Genomic DNA, 23,340 nt, shown 5'->3' on the forward strand with positions numbered 1-23,340 from the left:
TCTCAGTGGACTCTAATATTTTACTTCATTTAAAAACTGTACTAAAAAGGAAAATAAGGGAGAAAGATAGAAAAAAAGGTAGACTTATAAAATCATATTAAGGAGAGAAAATTGTACAGAAAAGCTTGAGAAACGGATTTAATCATATATCTGGAGCTGGGTGATAAAAAGTCCCTTTGACTTTAGGTACATAGAGACAATGAATGAGGGGTATTCCCACCACCAGTGCTGTCCTCCCTCTGCCCCTGTTCCCAGTATGCATCCCATATCTCCCTCCTCTACCCCCCAGTATGCTAGTGCAACTGATCTTCACTTTACATCTTGTTGTAGATTGAGCATCCATTCCACAGTCATTGGAGATAAAAAGGGATAAGAAAAAGGGAAGAAAAATATTTGGTGACAACTACCAAAAAAAAGAAAGAAGAGAGGGAAAAAAAAAGAAAGAAAAATGGAAGAAAAAAGGAAAAAAATGGACCCAGCAAATAAAAATAAAAATAAATCTCTAAATAATAACCACAAGCATGAAAAAGAGAAAAATGGAAGAAAAAAGAGAAGGAAAATAAAGTAAAAAACTAACAAATCAAAACAAAACAAGAAAAAGTATGGGTGCTGGAGTGGTAGGGTTTGGCATTCCCCTCACATTTTTTTTTTTTTTGCATAGGCACAGGAAGCATTGGGGAAGAAAGGGAATTCCCGTGGCCTAAGAGATTCAGGGTTTCTCCATCCTTGAAGCATACCATCATGGGATCAACCCCTGGCTCCATATATACTCATTACCCCATTCCAAAGGCTTTTTTGTGATGCCAGGAAAGTTTCCTCTCGTTGTGTGTGAGAAAATCAAGCCACTGTAGCTAGCGATATTGGTATTTGCACAGGTTATAGGTCAGGGTCTAGGATAGAGTCTCTAGGTTCTAGATTTTCCTATCCATTGTGTTGTGGTGTTCAGTCTTCTCTAACACTTGCTCCCTGTTTTCGTTCAGTACTGTAGTTTTTCCTATCGTGTTATCACCTCTAGCAGAATTTCTTGTTATGAGAGGAGATATTGGGGAGATTATTCTATAGATAAATATTCTTTAGTAACCAACCATTGAGTATAAAGCCAGTACTTGCACTTCCATTTTGTTAAAATAGATGCATTTAACTCATTATGTCCTTGCTTAACTCATTTAACCTGCCAACACAGACACAAGGTGTGTAAAAGATTTATTATTTTTTATATATATTTTTGTTTGTTTGGGTGCACACCCAGAAATAATCAAGGCTTACTCCTGGCTCAAAGTTTAGAGATTGCTCCTTGCCTTTGGTAGAACAGATTGGCTATTGGAATCCAACCTGAGTCAGTAGCTTGCTCAGGGAAGCGCCCTGCCTATTATGCTATCTCTCCCTTACTGGTACTTTTATTATTCTAAAGAGATCTCAATTTAATACCATTTTCTATTTTAATAATTATGGTAAAATCTAATTATAAATTAAAATAATTTCTTTTAGGAATTAACAGATAATGTGTTTTGATATTAACATGTCTACAAATAAAGATAAATTTACCAAAAAAAAAGCCGTTAAAAATACAATACTTGTTTCGAGCCACTTCTGTTTTCTCAGTAGCCTGCTCTCCACCAACATACCCTATAATTGCAAACTATTCCTATAATTATTGTTTTCAAAATTTACTTCTCAAAAGTCTACTAAACCTATTCCATTCAGTGGTATACTTTAATGAAAAGTAAATAAAATGTATAGGCACATTAAAATGGGAAAAGTTAACAGATGCAAACAGGTTTTTATCTAATAAAGATGGGAACCCAAAATGTTTTATACTGCAGTGGGACCTTACACCATAAACAGCTGGTATAATGACTTGGCTTAGACTCCATCCAGTTGATTGGACATTGACCATTCACCCCTGCACCAAGGAAACAAACATGGTTTTCCACCCAGCACCAGGAACATAAATTTACCAAGGAAGGCCCCACTACCGCCATGGCACTGACTTACTCCAAAAACAGTTCTTATATCACCCTGAAAACCAGGCAACAGCAATAGTCTGCTTTTAGGGCAGGATTCTCTACAATGTTAATTGATGGAGAGATGGAACCAGAAGACACTACACATCACCTGGTTTTCCAGAGAGGATCTGTACAGAAGCCGGGATCTATAACTACAGAATTCTGACAGTAACAATTGTGAGACTAAAGAGCTGACCACCGAGAATGACTAGGGGATTGGGCAACTGAGTATGCATGGAGCCTTGAGTTGGTCTTATGTCAAAATACTTTGGGGGTAAGATCTCCTGTTCTTTTAGGCCAAAGGTCTTTATTACCAATTTCTTTCATATTTTGCTGTGCTATGCAAACAACTGTCACACACATCCTTTTGTTGAGTGTATCTCCCATCTCTAAAGAATAAAAAAGGGAGCATACTAAACCTTCAGCTATTGTATTAACAACTTCATTGATACTACAACAACTTTCAAAAATATAACTGCTAATGAACTCTTTCCCATTCTTTTTCCATTTTTTTAATTCTCTATTTTCTTTTTATTTCTTAATAACTTTGCTTTTTGTCAACCTGAAACAAATGTATTATGATTAGTTATATCATAATAATATAACATAATAAAAAGGCAGGAAATTAAAAATAATATTCACCATTATTCACAGTGGATATTTTAAGTGAAATATACTTAATTAGAGAGGGTTAAGTATTATTTTAAGGTTTCAAGGTTAGAGCTTAAAATATCTCTATTTCTTTTTTTTTTTTTTTTTTTTTTTTGGTTTTTGGGCCACACCTGGCAGTGCTCAGGGGTTATTCCTGGCTGTCTTCTCAGAAGTAGCTCCTGGCAGGCATGGAGGACCATATGGGACACCGGGATTTGAACCAACCACCTTTGGTCCTGGATCAGCTGCTTGCAAGGAAAACGCCGATGTGCTATCTCTCCAGGCCCAAAATATCTCTATTTCTGATATTTATTGAGAATAATTCAGTGGCCATTCAAGAATTTATAAATTAAGATAACAAATTTCCTCAGCAAATTCTTACTGTTACAAAAATATATTTATGCTTTAGTATATAATTAAAATATTATTGAGATGAGTAGAAATATGTATCATAAAATGTTAGAAGAGTTACTAATATCTCATTTGAAATGTAAATTTTATTTTTAATTTTGAATTGAACAGTTGGCTTTATAGAGTTCTTTGTTGGCATAAAGAATGATTCCAGGGCAAATAATTCTTTGACTAAAGGAATGATATTTAGAGCTGTATTTATTAGATGATATTTCCATTAAATATTTATAAGCTCATGTTTTTTTTTTTTTTTTTTTTTCTTTTTAAATATTTTTTATTTAAACACCTTGATTACAAACATGATTGTGGTTGGGATTCAGTCATGTAAAAAACACCCCCCTTCACCAGTATGTTGCATCTTAACTTCTTTTTTTTTTTTTTTTTTTTTTTTTTAATTTTTTTTTTATTTAAACACCTTGATTACATACATGATTGTGTTTGGGTTTCAGTCATAAAAGGAACACCACCCATCACCAGTGCAACATTCCCATCACCCAAGTCCCAAATCACCCTCCTCCCCACCCAACCCCCGCCTGTACCCTAAACAGGCTCTACATTTCCCTCATACATTCTCAATATTAGGACAGGTCAAAATGTAGTTATTTCTCTAACTAAACTCATCACTCTTTGTGGTGAGCTTCCTGAGGTGAGCTGGAACTTCCAGCTCTTTTCTCTTTTGTGTCTGAAAATTATTATTACAAGGGTGTCTTTCATTCATGTTTTATTGTCCAAATATGGCAAGGGAGCAAGAAAGATAAGCTGGGAAAACATTACTATGGGACATTGTGAACCTAAAGAGATGTGATCATATGTATATATTCTATAGCAGAAATGTCTTAAATATTTCAACCATTCTCTCTTCATACCTACTCAAAAGCATGGTGAATAAATAAGAGGAAATTTATTTATTTATTTCTCTAACTAAACTCATTTCTGTTTGTGGAGGAGTAAAATTCCTCTACTTAGACTTTATAAATTAAATAAAATTATTGTATATCATAAATTGTGTTAAGACAGACAACGATAAATCAGGGTAATGCTTCATGCACGGAATCTTATTTTTTAGGCTAATACTATTTATTTAGTGAGAGAGGAGACTTGCAATTAACATGCGCTTTCTGTTTTCAATTAGACAACCTTTTCTTTAAGTTCTCTTGGCTTTCTTTCTCATTTTACTGTCTCACAGAGATGTCATCAAACACTGTCATTGAACACTGACACATGTGTAAAATTCAATGTGCACAGATCTGTAAAATAAATGACTATAGATAAAACAAGTACCTTTACCCTTCTGATATAGGTAATGGAATCCTGCATGAAATTTTCTACATGATTTAAAGGATTGATTTTTTATTTATATTATGTTACAGTCATTTATCTATAGTATCTATAATTATGCAGTAATCAAGGTTTTTCATTTTTATACCATCAATTTTTATTTATTAATCATAGAGACTGCTATCCTTCTATTTATTCTTTGTTTGAACAAATCTTCCATAAAGTCAATCATAAATTATTAACAATGTAGGGGCCTAGTTTTTCCAGCAAGCCTATCTATTAATAAAATATAAAAGCCTTTAAAAATCAACAATGCTAACAACCAAAACAAAAACCTTTAGCATAAACATTGGAGGTATTTTGGTAGACAACGAAACCAAATTAAAAACAGCAGTCTTGACTGACCAAGCAAGCACTGCATTTGATGACTCAATTTGTTTCACTGGAAAGAATAATGATAAAAATTTTATCATTAGCTCAGAATTAACAATGAAGTGGCACAAACAAGAACATTTTCAGAAGCAAAACATACAATGAACTAAAACTAAATGAGGATTGTCTTAGTCTGATGACTTATGTTTTCTAATGGAAGAAACAATCAAACTAGATTCAAGTGGTAAATAAATGCAGAGTTTATGGGCTGTTAATAGATTTCAAAGATATTTTGACGATGAAAATCATATATATCTCTACTTTTTTGAAATACAAATTATATCTAAATTATTAACACTTCTTTGAAAATAAAAACAAAGCACTTGTTTGTCATATCTTAATAACTTTGAAATATTTATTTTTACAAATAAATTATAAAACTGAGAAATTACAAAATATTTTTACAATATTCAGTAAATCAGAAAAATTTTGTTTTATTCCTGTGGTCCATTTGATTTTATAAAAGTGGAAGAAACAGTTTCCCATCCTTACTTTGTTCTTTCCATCCTGAATGCTTCTTCCTGTCTCTTCCCTTTTCTACACTGTGTGTTATTTATTCCTCCCCCTCCATTCTTCTTTTCTCTATTCACATTTTCTCTCTCTGTTCTTTGGACATAACTTTGACAACATATATGGAACAACATGTGGTAGATACATGCAGTTATGATGTGCTTCATCCACTGATTTATTCAACAAACATCTTTTGAGCTAATACTACATGGTTGGAAGTACAGAGGCTATGTGTATAGAATAGTCAATTAATTTAGAGGTTCCATTGTGAGTAATGCCAGTGATAAAGTTTTATATGCATATAGAGCAGTTAGGCTGTATTAGATATGAGAAGTGGAGTTGTTTAAAACAGAAATGATAAAAGAAATAGTGAGATTAAGGGAGTAGTAGTAGAGAAAATACTAAGAACATAATAAGAGAGAGAATGTAATAAATATGCCAGTATAAGCATATCCTTGAATATTAGAGCTATAAATAATTACCATTTGGTTCTATTAATTACCTTATAAGATAATTCTTCAAATTATCAACATATCGTTGAGAAGCTTTATAGATCTTTTAATCTTACATATTTATACAATTTAATTTTTAATATTTTTTCTTTGTTCATTTAGAGAGCCACACATAGCTATGTTTAGTCCTTATTGCTGTCTCTGCATTTGAGGATCACTCCTGTGGACCATATGTGATATTAGGGATCAAATGGGGTAGGCTGTGTGCAAGGCAAGTACCTTAACCAGTGTACTCTTTTTTCCTGTATGTTATACTCCCCCAAAATGCAAATATCTGCATGTCCCAAATATAAAACAATCATGTTATCTTTTATAACTTTAGACATCTCTTCTCTTTTAAATTTAATAAAAAATTTTAATTGAGTCACCACAGTTACAAAGTTGCTCATGATTGATTTCTAGTCATACTCTAACACCCATCCCTCCACCAGTGTGCATTTCCTGCCACTAACGAGATATCTTGGCTGAAAACCAAATTTCTGACAACATTCTATCCTCAACCCCACTCTACTATCTTTATAGTTTTAAATTTTACTTTATTTAAACACTGTGGTTTACAAAGTTATTCATAATACAGTTGTTTATGGCCTTCAATGTTCCAACACCAATTCCACCACCAGTATAACATCCTTTCCACCATTGCTCTCAGTTTCCCATCTCCACCAAGTTGATCCCCTTGGCAAGCACAAAATAATCTACTATATATTGCTTGTTACAATGAAAAAGTAATGTAACTTTTGAAAAAAAAACTTTAGTATTAGAAAAATTGTAAAAATTGTTAAATCACACAATGAAGTGATTACACCAATGTCTAAAGGCTTACCAAGCTGTATATTGCTAGTTGTACATTCTGTGTTACAGCTTTTTTGTTGTTGAGATTAGGTGGCTTCATTGCTACTTTCATATCTAAGTTGGTGTGTTCTTTCTAGAGTGTCAGTATTGAGGAATTTGGAGGTATCACACAGCAATGTATGTGGCTATGTGCTCCAGGAATTCCAGGATCTGTGGTGCTAAGCTGATGTGTTTATATGCTGGTGACTGGGGAATGGCTGACAGAGCTTCCTGGAGTACAGTAGGAAAAAGGGAGGCTGCCTGCTGCCACTCCAAGAAGGTCCTCAATGATATCTATTTCTTGAGAGTCCTTGTAATGTTCAGTTTAGGTAAGATATAGCTCCTCTTAAGAGTACCCCTATACTTAGTGACTGATTTATACACACATATGAACAATATGAACAAATATTATCTTCTTGAGGAAAAATAAATCAAATAAATTAGAAAATGAATGAGATATAAGCAGAGTGAGTGCTTTCATTCTAAGAAATCTATTATAAATGATCAGATATATAATTATTTGGAATAGTTTAAAATCATATATTAGGTAACTCTTAAATCAAAATGATAAAATTAAATATCAACTCAAACTAACTACTGATAGGTGAATTTGATCATAATAATGAGACTTTTCATTTTTTTTGTTTGCTTATAAGGGATTACTCCTGACTCTTCATTTAGGAATTACTCCTGGTGTTGCTTAGGGAAACCATATGGAATATCAGGATGGACCTGGGCTTGCTGCATGCAAGGTAACCCTGCTCACTGTACTATCTCTCCAGACACTAACTTTTTCTTTTAATGTTTTTGTGGATAACAAATAAATACTCATCATACCAGGATGAAAGTCACTTATAGAAAAACTGAAAACAATTAGTTATTTTTAATCACAAAATGTATGATAATTATTTAGAAAATATCTGATTTTTTTTTCTGCATTACCTAACTGAACTGTAGTTAGGAACTTGGAAACAACAAAAAGTTACCCAGGAATGATTTTTCTACATCAATATACTTTTTAAATTCTTTAAGAAGCTATTACAATATTCAAGATATATTAAGATAATTTGTCTGCTATTCAATTTATAGAAAATAAAGCAAAATTAAGTTTTAATTCTCTGGTAGGATACAAAAAAGCTCACATATTGTAAACCACACATGTTTTTACATTTAGAAATAAAATAGTTTCATTTAGAAAAACATGAGGGTAAAACCATATACTTTGTATTCTAGTTTTTTGGATGTTTGCAAAATTCATTGACTCACCATCAACTCATCACCAACACATACTACATAGATGACAATTTTCTCTTACTAACCAGAGAAGATTTCCTCTTACTAATCCATTTTTTTCTCCCAACTTATTTATAAATGTTGAGCACATTATACACCTAAAATTTGTATATTAAAACTCTCAAAAGACGGGCCCGGAGAGATAGCACAGCGGCGTTTGCCTTGCAAGCAACTGATCCAGGACCAAAGGTGGTTGGTTCGAATCCCGGTGTCCCATATGGTCCCCTGTGCCTGTCAGGAGCTACTTCTGAGCAGACAGCCAGGAGTAACCCCTGAGCAACGCGGGGTCTGACCCCAAAACTAAAAAAACAAAAACAAAAAAAAAACTCTCAAAAGAGAAAATATATCTATTTTATCTATTGACTAACATCCATAAAAATAGAGGGCATATTTTATTTGTGTTTTTGTTCTTGAAAATTTATTTATGTTAAAGAGTTGGTCTACAACCTTTCATAACATGCTATGGGAAAACTAAATTAACCAGTTACGCTAGATGAAATAGACTTCCCCAGTAAAATATTGCTGCTTTCATGCATTTTTCTGGGGAAACAATATTGCAAAAAATGTAATTTTATGGATTTGTTCATGGACTCAATATAGGAATGTAAATTGAATTCACTCAGAACCTGTAGGACTCAGTACATTAGAAAGATGCATGTCTATACAAAAATAGCAATCTTTCTCTTATTTAATGAGAAGACAGGGTTCAGGTTTAGGAGACAAAACTATTCTGGTGGGCAGGCATTCATATATTCTGAAATACTAATTTCTAAGTAAGTGTATGGCAGAAAATGAAACAAAACCTGCATGCCTCAAACAATGGTGAAAGATCAACATTTCTCCATGTTCTCTAGATCCTTGCACTAACTGTGATTCAATGTGAAGAGGAAGAATATCATACACAGTCAGGCCCTGTATCTTAGCTGACTCCAGATTTTACAAAGTCCCTGCTGTGAGTGTGAATCATTGCAGAAGTGGTGATTCATGTCCTTTTGTAAAGGTTAGTCCTGCAAATCTTTAAGGAAACTTAAAAAAAAAAAAACAGATAAAGGAAAAAAAAAGAGGTGATACAGGCCTTTCAGTGAGTGGAAATAGAATTTCCCAAAATCTATATACACACTGCAGGGGTCCCTTCTTCTCCCAGCTGGTAGCTGTGTTCCTGGCTTTCAGCCCCAATCTCCCAATAGCTCTAATTGCTTCCAAGTTTCTTGCCTAGACAAAAAGTAGATTTTATTATAGTAAAGCAGTTCAAATATATTATTGTTAATATTTCTATAAAAAAACTGGAATTATTATTATTATAAATTTATTATAAATTTGTTGGAATATAAAATCACTGCCTTCCCTATGATGCAATCATATAATATTCTATGAAACATAGCTCTTCTAGGAAATCAAAAGTATAGAAGAATATTTTTTGTTTGTTTTTGAGCCATACCCAGTGATGCTCAGGAGTTACTCTTGACTACGCGCTCAGAAATTGCTTCTGGCTTGGGGACCATCAGGGACCCTGGGGCCCGTCCTAGGTTAGCGTGTGCAAGGCAGATGCCCTACCTCTTGTGCCACAGCTCCGGCCCCTGAAGAATAATTCTTGATTTCAGGAGTCAGTGATACTTTATAATGCTTGGGATGTCCTTAATCTTATACTGTACTGCTGTCACAATGGCTCTCTCTTATACACCTCTTTTTCTATCATTTCCAACTGCAAGAACAGTGCAAAGTTTGCTTCCAATTATTTCATGTTGGTGTTTTCCTGTGCCTTCAGCTGCCTTTGCTCTACTCTGTCTGAAGAGCCTGCACTAATCTATAATGAACAGCATCTGCTATTAGATTCCACGAACGCAGAGATTGATATACCAGAAGAAAGCTCATTAAACAGCCTAAGTGTATGAAAGTTCAGCAGACAGTGCAAGAGGAAGTATATCACGGCAGTTCCATTATACTTGACTGTCAACTTCAAGTACACCATTCTTTCAGGCACATATATTTTGTTCACCGGAATTTGCCATCAGCCAAAGAGGGAGTCAAGGGGTAGTGGATCTAGGCACTGCCTTGAACTTTAAAAAAATAGTCAGCTTTCTGGCTTTAGTACTTCAGCACTGCCCTTCTACAAAATTCGAGAATTAGACTATCTTTGACCACATCTGTCAAGAGAACTTTTAATTTAATTTTAATTTAAATATAATTTAAATTAAATACAATAGTAATTTATAATATAATACATATAACATATAATATTATATATTTATTATATTTAAGAATATAATAATTCTATATTATAAACATATAATATGATAATTTAAATTAAATATGATTAATACATAATAAAATAATTAATAAATTATTAAAAATCTATATGATGAGGTCATGGTAGGAAAATTATAAAAAAGAAGTTACTGAAATATTAACTGGGCAGACAGCTATTTGTCCTTTTGATATTCTATTCAAATGTCTCTCGACTCATCAGTTAATATCAATTGTTAGATTTGATTGGACTAAACAAATTCATATTCCTGGAAATCAATAAATGCCATTCATTATACATTGCTGAATCAAAAGATCTACAAACAGGAATCCACACATGAGTCAAGGTGTAAAAATGTAGTCTCAGTCACTTTTGCTTGATTTTATAGTAATTTTAAAATAATAAAAAATATAATATTTGAACTATAAAATGAAGATATCAGCTAAAGTCCAGATGAAATTGGGAAAAAAATCATTGAAAATGCACAGGATCAGAAACCCCTTTTAATATTATTTAGTAAGATTATCTATTCTCCTTTAGGTAACAAGAAAGAACTAGGTAGTTGCTGATTCTACTTTACAAGACTGGGAAGGAAGATTCAAGGATATTTTGTCATATATTTTCTAAGTGATTATCAGCCTCAAGAAATGCTTACAAATAAATGAACCCAAGAGTTAACAATGAACATTCAAAATGTTCTGATAAAACTGGCCATAATATTTATTTCAGTATAGTGCAATGGCAACTCTTTTTACTTCCACTGCCTTTCTCTGTAGTTCTTCCAATAGATACTTTACAATAACATTTCATTATTTTATTCTTTGATATATTGACAAATTAGCTTTTCTATTGCTTCATAGATTATAGACACATTTATTTTTCCTAACTTTAATATTTTAAATTTACCATTTTGTATGTTTATGTGCTACATGCCTTAAATGGATGCAAATAGAATCCAGTTAGCAGCAGATGAAGTTGTAAATGTAATAGTTCCATGCTCCTACAAAATTTCTGCCTAGACTTCAATTAAAATAAAACATAGGCCACTCAAAATATTTCAACAAAGCTTATCTCTGTAGAATAATATAATTAATGGTAGAATTATAACTGTTTTCTTTGAAAATAATTTTCACTTTATAAATTCCATCTTACTAGATGTGGCCAATTATTCCAATGTGCTAAAGGAAACTTTGTATTAATATTTTCACTGGTATATATCACTCCAATTTTTGTGCCATGCCATTTACATATTAATGAGTGCAATATGACTATTTTTGTTTATCTACCCACAAACATACTAAAAACCCAATAAGGACAGAAATCTCTATATACCATTTATATAGAACTGTAGACAAAATTAAAGACAAGATAGATGTCAGAATAAAAAATACCCATATCATTTCTTTGGTGTAAAATTAGAGTCATTATAAAGAAAAGAGTTAAATATAGATTAATCTTAAATTATTTTAGTATGCTAATACTGTGGTTATCCTATTTATAAATCCTCACACAAATTGCTTTTCCTCATTCAGAGTCTGTTGTGACAGTCACTATTGGAACTCTTAATGTCTCTGGATGATATCATGGATATTTGGAAATGTATTTCCCCTAAGGAATTTTACCTACTATCTAAAACAATGGAATGACTCCTTTGGGAACTTGCAGTTAAGTCAAATATATCTTTAGAGTTAGAATATTAGTATACTCATATTAATAACACAACTTCACATTACTTGATTTTTAATTTTTGTAAAGCATGCTTTTAGTGAAAATGATGCTCTTTGTAGAATAAGATATTAGTTATGTAGTTCTAGATGGAGGTGGATGATGGTGAGATAGATGGAGGGGCCTTTCTCTGCTGGCCGGGGCCATGTGCTTGCAACCCCTTTCTTCCAACCGGCAGGTCTTAGGGTGGCGGCAAGGAAAAGACTCACAACAATCAGATTTCAGGAGACATGAAGCTTTATTCAAGGACCTAGCCACCTATGCTAACCTTTTAAGCAAACTCCCTAAGTAGCCCTGCATTTAAACTTGTCTCTCATAACTCTCCATCCTGCCAGCACTCCTCCTGCATCTCCTTTCTTGAATCTCTCTCAATCCTTTAAACAATCTCCTTCCTGCCCCCTGAGGCAATCCTTTTGTTATCTACCAAGGACACCTCCCAGAAATGGGCAAGGTTATGCAGAAAGTGGGGATGGGTTGACACTCTTTGTTAAAGAATTAAGTAGTGGTTGGATAAAAATTATATAACAGATAAAGTTGGGGGTCAACATAATGTTTTTCTTTAGGTTTTATTTTAACCCCCCTCCCACATCTATCTATGAAGCTTTAAATTCTTGACAGCTTGTAGAAAACAGAATTTAAACATGAAACAGCAATGATTTAAACAGACTTAATGTTTATTTTTCCTCCCATATCAGTGAGATAATGCATTTTACTAAGATATGTCTCTCTTCAAAATAGGACACATGTACAAAAGGAGTTTCAAGTTACCTTTTCTTTATTTACCCATATTCTGTTCTCTGTTTTATTTCATCACTTTTCATTTGCTTCCCATATTAAGTATGTGATGGTTAGTTTTATGTGTCAACTTTAAGGGTCATATATGGTGTCTGATTGTATCAGTGAAGCTGTATTCTGATTAAGATTGACATTTTCATTGCTGAACTAAATAGTTAAATGCCCTCCCAGTGTGGGTGGTGAGTGGTCCTGGTCCCATTAGTTGAATACATAAATAAAATAGAAAGACTCCTTTTGTGATGAAAATGAAACTCCTCTTGCCCAACAGTATTTCAAATAGAAGTATTTCCCCTTCTCAATACTCACTTTCAAACTTGATCTAAAATACTAACAGCTCTTATTTTTGCTTGTTTTCTTTATTTGGGGAGCCCTTAGCTATGCTAAGGGCTTACTCCTGCCTTTGAGCTCACGGGTGACTCTTAAAGGAGCACAAAAATTTTGGGAATTGTCCCTAACCATTATGCTCTACCACTGTACTATTTGTACACTAACTATTTTTTCTCATTTTATACAAGCTGGGGATAACATACAACCCCCACTATTTACATTATTTTCCTTGAGAAATGAAAGGGAACTTATTTATGTATCACAAATAAAATTTCTCTGGAAAACAAGAAAGTTGAAACAATCCTAATTCCTAATAATAGTATATTCTCTTTATACATATTCTAGAACTAATATCTATAAAAATAAAGAAAACAATGAAAGAAAAAGGAGCACACTCTCTATTTTGAATCACAAATAATGTTATACCAGATTTTTAAAATACAGTAGGTCTCAGCTGAAACAGAGGGGGAATAAGGGAGTATACCAGGACCAACCAGATATATGATCACTACGTAAGCTAGACACAGAGGGGACTTCTTATTCTAGCAGCCCAGGGGGTGGGGGGTAGGGGATGCAGGATGGGAACAGGGGTGAAGGGAGGGGAAATTTGGTGATGGGAATTCCCCTGATTCAATGTTAATATGTACCTAAAATATTACTGTGAAAGATATGTAAGCCAATATGGTCAAAATAAAAATTATATATAATTTATATATATTTATATATAATATATATAATTATTATATATAATAAAAATGCAAAAAATAAATAAAACAAATTAAATATGCAGTTTGCATTGTGATCATTTGTAAAAAAACAATAGGCCTATTGATAATAGCTTGAGCCAGAAACAAACTCAATTTACAAGCAAATTAGGTACCATTGATAAATTTATAATAGTTGAGTTTTTGCTCAACAACACATCTACATATATTTACTTTAATTCCAGAAAAGAAGCCAACATTGAGATAGAACATTATATTTAATTATTATATCTAACCTATGCTTTTCAACAATTTTTTTCTAAATTGAAGATCATAGAGATATAAATATCCTGGAAAATGGTCTAACTTCTCTCTACTTGGGATTGGTTTAACCAATTTGGTGGAAAAGTTGACAAATGAAAAATACTTGGGAAAGTTTTGTGTTATTATATTTAAAGAAACATAAATAAGATACATACTGGATTTAGCAGGATGGTGAGGAAAAGTTCGCCTCCTCTGATACTTTTATCCAATTCTTGGGGCCCCCCAGGATACTCTTTGTAGAAAATAGTGTGGGTAAATAACCCGCAGGTTTGTCGAGGAAGAACCTGAAAAAAGGCATAAAAAATAAAGCACTAAAATAAACCATATTTCATATATCTACTGTCCTCAAATGAAATGTGCCTTTAGAACACTTGGTCTCCAAAGTAAAATTCTTATTCCATAGAAAAGTTGAGACTGATAAAGATATGCAAATATTTAGGGAGTTGCCAATCAAAAATATGCACCTGGAGTTTAAACCATTCACACTCGGTTCTAGAAATCATATATATCAGCTGAATTGTCTTAAAAGTGAGTGAAATATAAGACTTTTAAAGGTTTGTTTTATTCAGTAATAGAGTTTTGGCAGGTCACATTATCTAGATTATTAGTCATTGTTTTCCTTGTGCAATAATGTATTAAGTTTTACTTAGTTTATGAGATCCAAAAGACTCAGTTTTCATCACCACTTTGTTTTGTTGTTTATGACTTCTGAATTTAAATTTTAATCACAATAGTAATCAAATTATTTAATGATTGTTTCTGCAATATAGTTAATTCTATTGTAAATTTGAATGTTCAAAAGAGAAAGAAAATAAGTGGTTTTATTCGAAAACTTATTTTGAACAATAAATTATTTCCCAATAAAATAATGACTCAAAATATAGTAGCTATACTTTTATTAATTTAATACTTTATATTAATTTCAAAGTAAATAAATGTATATATGAAACTTTGGTTAAAAGGAATGTTTTATTTCATACTTTGTCAAATAAACCAAGAAAAATAAAAGGTTAATTTCTTGCTAGTTAGAATTTACATGAGAGTTGGGCAAGAATGTTCTACATGAAATCATTTTGAATTTTGAAGGTTAATAAATTGTCAATTTGTTGATATTTGACCAGTCAGCTTCAAATACACTAGAGGTTTTAGTCTGGAGAGACAGTTGAATGCAACCAATCTATGATTGATCCCCAGCACCCTATATGGTTCTCTTAGCCTCCAAAGGACTGATACTGAGTCCAGAGCCAAGAGTAAGCCCTTAACACAGATAGATATTATCCTCATATCAAAACCAACCAAACAATACACACTAGAGATTTTATTTCTTCTTTCCAAGCAGTAAGATAGGAAGAGAGTTCAGCATACACAGCAGTTAATGCTCACCATGATACTATTGTGAATAAAGCCTTTTCTATACCGTGCAGGTTTCAAATGTGGATACTCTTCGGTACTGGTGACCTGAATACCCCAGACCTTCTTCCAAGCTTCATACAGCTGAAAGTGAACTGGGTAGACGCCAGAGTGATGTGGTGCCACAGCATAGCCCATGTTGATAGGTATGCCATGTTCCTAAAAGAAAGCCAAAACAATATGAGGAAGTGAAATTGACTGAATGCAGTTATGATTAATTAATTCTTTGAACATTTATTCAGGATTTTATGGAAATCAGTTGAATTCTGTGCAAAATATAATATCAAAATAACCAGGGTAAAGATTTTCCCTTGCTATGCTCATCATCATAAACTTTTGATGCTGTGATATGCATAGTAAATACTCTGGACATGTGGTATGTGGTTGAGATTGATTTTGAATTTTGAATTAAAAAATGTTTTCAGCGAGAACAGATGAGGATATAGAAAAAACTAGAGACATTTAAGCTAGATTATTGATAATTGGGTTAAAAACAAGGGTATAAAGTGTCATACAAGTTTCTGTGATATTTGAGACACAGAAGGTGAAGATGAGGGTGAAGATTTAGGTGTAGAAGTGAAGAGTTGGATTTTCCTCTTTATTTTCAACCTTAGCCATTCAATTTATTTTTATACAGCATACACATTACTTTGAAAAGCTTGCTTTGAGTAAACAGTCAGTTCTAAAGGAAAACAAATAAGAATTTAGCAGAAGAAAATGAATTGTTGAAAGAATGGTATTATAGAGTGAGATACATGATACAGACTTGCAGTTTTCCTTCTGTTTCTCCCTTTAAATGCTTATCTTCTTTATAAAGACTCCTTGTAGGATTGAATCTCATCAATTGAGGTTATAAATGACAATGTACAGTCATATATGAAAGCTGATTGAATCAATAAACAGAACACAAAGTGTTGACTTGACAATTGCTATTTATATTTAATATCACATAGCACAGAGCTTAGGAAAAAATTCTACCTGCCATAATAAGCAAGCAGCAAATGGATTACATATCTATAACACCTCAGAGGACAAGTCCAAAATATTTTTTCAAGCCTTCATCATTCTTCCTTCCATGAAAATGACCCGTATTGCATAGAAAATGCACCTTCCTTTCATCAAGACAGTAATGTTTTCTAACATCTATTACAATAAATGACTGTAGAAAGACTGAATTATGAAATCAATGCTGTAAGATAAGCTGGAGTCTTTTGTGAGGTATAGATAAAAACAATCATTTCTGGAGTGTGCAAAAGCAAAAAGATTTCCTTCAGAAGCTTGATTTTCAATATAAGGCAAGGTTAGAAAAGTTCAGTAAAAAGATTACTTGGGAGTTTTCCAAGAGGAGAGGACACCACTGTTATCCTGACATATCTCCAATGAACAAGTCAGGAAAAATCTTTGTTTGCTCTGCTTATTTCCAGATTATCTGGTAAAACATCACAAAATGTTCTAAGACCAACTATGGAACATAGGCAAATTCCCAATGAGAGAAATCTACGGTCCAGAGTGTTTAAACTCCTCTGATAGAATTTATCTAACTTTTGCTTAGAGAACTAATCCTGTTTTAGCAGAAAGGGGGATTCTTTCAAATGTTTTATGCTGAGTTTGAGAAGCATCTCAAACCACTACCTGAAGACTGATAAAATCAACAGTGTATGAATCCAAATAGCTGATGCTAATCACTTTATCACTTCGTGTTTTATATCACTGTACACTATTTTATACTAAAACAGGTATCAAAACTTACAGAAAAGTATAACAGTATCCTAGAAACAAAGAAATAAAAAATAAAATTGCGAAGGGAATTGAAAATCCAAACAACTGTATCTTTAGAGTAAAAATAGACATTTCATTTTTGACAGGTAGTAAAATGAATTGTAGAACTTTCATGAAAAACCAGAAAGTAAAAAAGCAATTGACTTAGTGAGTAGAAAGGAAGGGGCTGTAAAAGAATTTTATTATATTTATTGATTTCTAGGGGCTCAATGTTATACTTTTCATAAGGGCATCTTATCATATTGACAGTGGAAGCTCAATCAAAATAGTAGCTAAACCAGATAATTATGAGTTTATACTTTTTCAATCTAAATGAGAACATAAAATGAAAAATAATTCCTTAGAAATTACTTCTCTATTATCAAGGTGATTTCTGAATTGAAAGCTTAATACTTTACCGTCAAGGGTTTAAAACCCTTTATTATGATTTGGTCAACTAAAAAGCAAACTCTACATTTTTTCACAAAATCACAAAACTACAGTATTGGAAAGATTTTATTGTGAATATAGAAAAAGCTATAAAATGACATAATTTACATAATTAAAAATTAAAATTGACTATTAATAAAACAGTCTTAAGGATCTAAGAATATAATATAACAATAGTACATGTCTCTACAAATATTGACAAGGGGAGTTTAACAATACATTCGACTTTTCTCAGGTAGGTTGAGATTCCTATTTGATTGGGAAGTGGGGTCATGTGTGATAATTTACAGAATATATTAAACAAGAACTAAAATAAGGTGGAGCTGGAGAGTTAGTACACTAGGAAGGTGTTTTTCTTGCACACAGTTGACCTGGGTTTAATCTATGTCACCCCATATGGTTTCCTTATTCCTGCCATGAGTGATCCCAGAGTGCAAAACCAGGAGTAAACCCTGAACATGCCATGTGTGTGTTTCAAACAGAAAATAAAATAACAAGAATAAATTAAACTAAGCCATTTATATTTTCTTTGCTTATTCTTAATGATGATATCTACTGGCAATAATATTTATGGATGTTATTACATTCACATATTCTTTAATCCTCATGGTTATTTTTGGAGGTATCCTGACTTATAATGTCAAATATGAAAACTGAGGCTCACTAGAGGCTAAATATTTTGTTTATGGAACCAGTGCCAGACCTATCACTAAACACAAGTATAAACAGATATGTTATAAAATTTCTTTTGCCTTTGCTTTTGGAATACTTTCTCTCAGGAGAAAACACTTTATTACAATAGAAAATTGATTTTAATATTTACATATTTATAACTTTTAACCTTTAACAATTCCATTTTATTTGGAAAAGCTCTAAATCCTATATTTCCTAAAGTCCTTTTCAACTCTCCTGTCTGAAGCAAACAAGGTGTAGTCCATTAGAAGTCCTCAGATTTCAGAAAGCAGACAGTGGGCAGATGCTAAGTCTGGCAGTTTCTGTCGCCCATCGCTATTATATCATTATGATCTTGGAAACAAGAGGCATTTTTTGAAGCACTATTTGGTATCCCCTTTTATAGCAGCTGTGGTGGCTGATTGCTTCTACCCTAACTTCCATAGGTAGCTTCAGAAGAGGCTGCTCACTTAATGAATCAGGTCTGTCTGGCTCTGTGAGTCTCTAGGTGTACAGAAGAGACTTGAATCTGCTCCCTCAGCTCTTCCAAAATTTTCAGAAACTTAAGTTACTGCGTTGAAAATTTCTGCTATTTAAAATAACTCTGAGTGGCTTCTGTTTCTAGCCTGTGAGTCTGACTAATACAGATCAACTTTGTCCATTTCTAATAATTATATAATAAGTTTGAGAGCTTCAGGTGTTGACACCAACTATTACCCAAAACAAAGGTGTTCCCCCAATTTTCTCTTTTGTTTTCACAAATCCTTTTGGTATGTAAAGTCCACTTGGATCTCACTGAACCCTCACCCTGCCAGTTTTATTTGTAATGGTGAAATGACTAGATTTCAATCTGGCTTAGCATGCAGAGAGACCAGAACGCAAACAACAAATTGAATCCTTCATTTTCTCCTGACTGACTTGGTTTATTAATCCTTCATGGCTATCTACTTCGCATATAAAAAGTAGATTATATTCAAATATTATCATGGATTAAAATATCAAGAAATGATTGGTGAAAGACAGGACTTTTGTTCCTATGAAATTTGAAATCTTGAGATATGTATTATTGAATCCAATAGATTAATCTTAGGTTTAGACTGAAGTTTTGCCTAAGAGCACTGGATTTTTATTATTACATTCATCATTAATAATAGTAACTTCTATGAATTTTTCTATGAGAAAATGTTCTTTGTATGAATATATATGGAGACTAAGAAAGCATCATCTAGTAGATGTTAAGTAAAAACAAAAACGTTCTGAGTCCACGAGATAGTTCAAGAACTGGTGTATATGCCTGAGGTCCTGAATGCTATCGTCCAGGCTCCAGCTTCCCACAGCTGCTAAAGCTGGTCCAAGGGAGCACAGTTAGTTGGTACTCCCCTGTAACTCCACCCCGGGTTTGCAGGTAACCACCTGCAAAGCCCGCCCATTTCTGGAAGGCGTCATGGGCGTCATCTGCTAGAACCCTCCCATTTCCTGGGAGGGGTCTGGGAAAAGATTACTTAAGGCCGCTGGCCAAGAGGATTAGGCCCTTTTGCCAGCATGGAGAGGTTTGAGGAAAAGACATGGCCGGACAAGTTAAGACGGCAGGGCAAGCTAAGGATAGCATGCATAAATGGTTGAGATTGGCCACACATGTGGTGGATAGGGTATGAATAAAACTGATACTTCCTAATGCCTGTCACTGGATGAGTCTGATTCCACTGTTCACCTAAACCTGGGATCCGCCAGCTGAATGGGGGTTGCAGAGCCATGTGGCCTGGGATGGCAGAGAAAGGACTCTTCATTCCTCCCATCACCATCCAGCTCCATCATTAATTATTTAACTCTACACTCTCCCACCTCATGATACCCAATAAATCAATCTAAAACCTATATCTTCTAAGAATTTATTAGTAGTTTTGAAAATCTGAATCAGTATTATATGATCTAAGAAACATTTGATAAAAATACTGATGCTTTAAGTACGGTAAAGGCTACAGTCAATATTATTGCTCTTCTAAAACCACTAATTCAACCATCTTGCTATACCACATGAATCAAAATAGAAAGGCAACTTCAGTGACTGCCCCTGCTTTTTCTTTTCTTCCTTCCAGTGATTTTAGTAACTAGAGCATTTGGTAAGAGCTCAGAGAGAAGACATAGTTAGGTTGGAATAATTACTATCTTATCTTTTATTATATAGAGTCATCTTTTGAAAAGGCAAACAAAATAAAATAATTTTGTACTATTTTATGCCTCCAAATAAGGTTTAAAGCAACTGTCAAAGTGTCCTTCTGCAAACCTTGGGATTTCATAGACTTCAATTCCCCAGTAACTAATCCTAGAAACCACTTAAATTTCTCTGTCTCTTACTTATACTTTATACCCCCACCCCAATTATTTTTATTTGGGAGTTTGGTGTCACACCGGCAGCCTTCAGGGGTTACTCCTGGCTTTGCATTCAGAAATCGCTCCTGGCAGGCTCGGGGGACAATATAGGATGCCTGAATTCGAACCATCATCTGTCTTGGGTCAGCTGTGTGGAAGGCAAATGCCCTAGTTCTGTGCTATCTCTCTGGCCCCCATTTTTTTGTTTTGGAGGGGGATTGAAGGAGGGAGATTTCCCAGCAGAGGTCTGTACAAGTCAGGCATGCATGGCCAATCCTCAGCTGATTATCTGTTATATGCTGGTCAATTTTTTTTTTTTTTGGCTTTTGGGCCACACCCAGTGATGCTCAGGGGTTACTCCTGGCTCTGCGCTCCTAGCTTAGGGGACCTTATGAGATGCTGGGGGATCAAACCACTGTCCTAGGTTAGTTGCATGCAAGGTAAATGCCCTACTGCAACTTATAGGGAGCACAAGATGGAAAGGATAAATATATGAACTGAGAGGACTATGTACATACAGCCAACATTCCCTGGTTTCCCCTAAGTAACTTCATAAGTAACTTGCATGTAGCTGAAGAAGGAAGGTAGGTCTTATTAAAGGAGAAAAAAGCAAGACAAATGGAATTGTTCTTTTTGTTATTATCATCTATTAATATTACAGGATATATGACTTGTGATACCAATTTATAAAACAATTAAGGATGGTTCTTAAGAAGAAGTCTAATTATGCATCTGCCATATTGTTTGCATTTAATTAAAATTTATAAACAACTGATAAAAATATTTAAAATATATTACAGATGTTTTTATAAATTAACATAAATTTAAAATAAAAAATACACTGTTTAGCTGGAATACTAGAAGAAGAAAAGATAATGCACTAACAGTTCTCTGTGAACTTCAAATATTGATTTGTCCTCCTAAATCTACAACTTCTAGAGGGGAACATTTTGGGAAAGAACATAAAATTCATTTTTTCCCTTTGAATAAGGATTTGGAATCATATTTTCAACTCAGAATGATCCTAGGATCATTGATTTCCCAATGTGTTTTAGGAACTCAAATTCTCTTTACTATTTTCATAAATGATAAAAGCAATGACTGTGTGACCTAAGAAATTGGCACTCTTGGGTCAGATTTGATACATTTTGGAATGAATGGTGACAAACCTCTGGGGAGCTCAGTGTTACAAATAGATTTTCTTCTTTTGAAAAAGAAATAGCACAGAAATGGTGCTCTTTTATATATCAAACTTTCCTGTCCTAAGAAGAGCTAGTGTGGGCAATTGAGACAAATTCCTTTAATATTCTTGGGCCTGCTGACTACCTTTTTGTTTAAAGAAATGAACAGGAAAAATATGTTAATAAACATTGCACAATATGTAGCTGTTCAGTTATTTTCATTGCTAACATTTTGTGACCCAAAATATTTGCTGGGTCTAATAAAAAGGTCTAACATATTGTGAGTTAATTCCCTTTATCTTATCCAAAATTTTCATGTATATTCTAGGTACCCTGCTACATTCACATCATAATATGAATGACATACAAAAGTACCTAAGACATAGAGAAATACCTTTTTATAATATAACTTAGAAAGCTTATATTGTAAACCTAGAAGGGTGAGAACAAGATGGCATATGTAGATAAACTATGTAACATATTTGTAGATGTTAAGAGTTATAGAGAAAACTAAAATAGAATATAAATAGAAATTAAGAGGCATGGACTTTAAAAATAAAGTATTCTTGGGGCTGGAGTGAAATTGCCCCTGGCTTGGGGGACCATATGGGATGCCGGGGGATTGAACTGTGGTCCTTCCTTGGCTAGCGATTGCAAGGCAGACACCTTACCTCTAGCGCCACCTCACCGGCCCCATAAATAAGTGATCCTTAAAGAAAACAAATGTACAAGAGGAAGGAATGGCACGATTCCCAGTAGGATGAATTCATAGCAGAATAGCATTTCCATTCCTTTTTTCTTCATGGTTATCTCTGCTGCATAGAAAGATCTAGTTCTGGATCAAATTAGATACCAAGAGAAGTTGCAGATAATAAATATTTAGATTTTCTGACAATGTTTTAATTTTTTATTTTAAATACTTAATGTTTAAATGGCAACATTCATAATGGCTTACATTATGTGTGTGTGTGTGGGTGTTTCTTTAGAGGTTTTCCAAAAGAGTTCTCAAGGGATCCCAAGAGCTATTCCATGACTATATTTGGCTCAACTATGAGGGTGTAACTCAGAAGGACACACTGGTTGTCCTGGTGGTGCTCAGGGGTCATTCTCTGTTCTTAAATGTGTTTAGAGTCAGATGAAAAAAGGAAGGGTGAGATCCATCTCATTATTCTCTCTCCTGTAGTTTTGTTTTGTTTTGTTTTGTTGGATCTCGGGCGTCCCATATTGTGATGCTCAGGGGTTACTCCTGGCTATGCTCTCAGAAATCACTCCTGGCTTGGGGGATCATGTGGGACACCTGGGATCGAACTGTGGTCCATCCTAGAATAACATATGCAAGATAGATGCCCTACCTCTTGTGCCACCACTTCGGCCCCTTTAATTTGTTTTCATAAACATAAATATGCAAGAAGAAGCTGCCCCAAAATGACTGTGATTAATCCAAACACATCATTT

At 33.7% G+C, this 23,340-nt stretch overlaps 1 protein-coding gene across 1 annotated transcript in view; it reads right to left on the minus strand.

Annotated features, from left to right (window-relative positions):
- NDST4 (N-deacetylase and N-sulfotransferase 4) overlaps window positions 1–23,340 on the minus strand; it is a 272,025-nt gene that overhangs the window by 56,098 nt on the left and 192,587 nt on the right. Inside the window, exons 5-6 of the mRNA XM_049786876.1 lie at window positions 15,428–15,613; window positions 14,200–14,328 (exon numbers count right to left, since the gene is read on the minus strand). Of these exons, the coding sequence (XP_049642833.1) occupies window positions 14,200–14,328; window positions 15,428–15,613 (315 nt within the window). The remainder of the gene's footprint in view (window positions 1–14,199; window positions 14,329–15,427; window positions 15,614–23,340) is intronic.

Source organism: Suncus etruscus, chromosome 14, assembly GCF_024139225.1.
Source record: "Suncus etruscus isolate mSunEtr1 chromosome 14, mSunEtr1.pri.cur, whole genome shotgun sequence".
NCBI classification, from domain to species: domain Eukaryota; kingdom Metazoa; phylum Chordata; class Mammalia; order Eulipotyphla; family Soricidae; genus Suncus; species Suncus etruscus.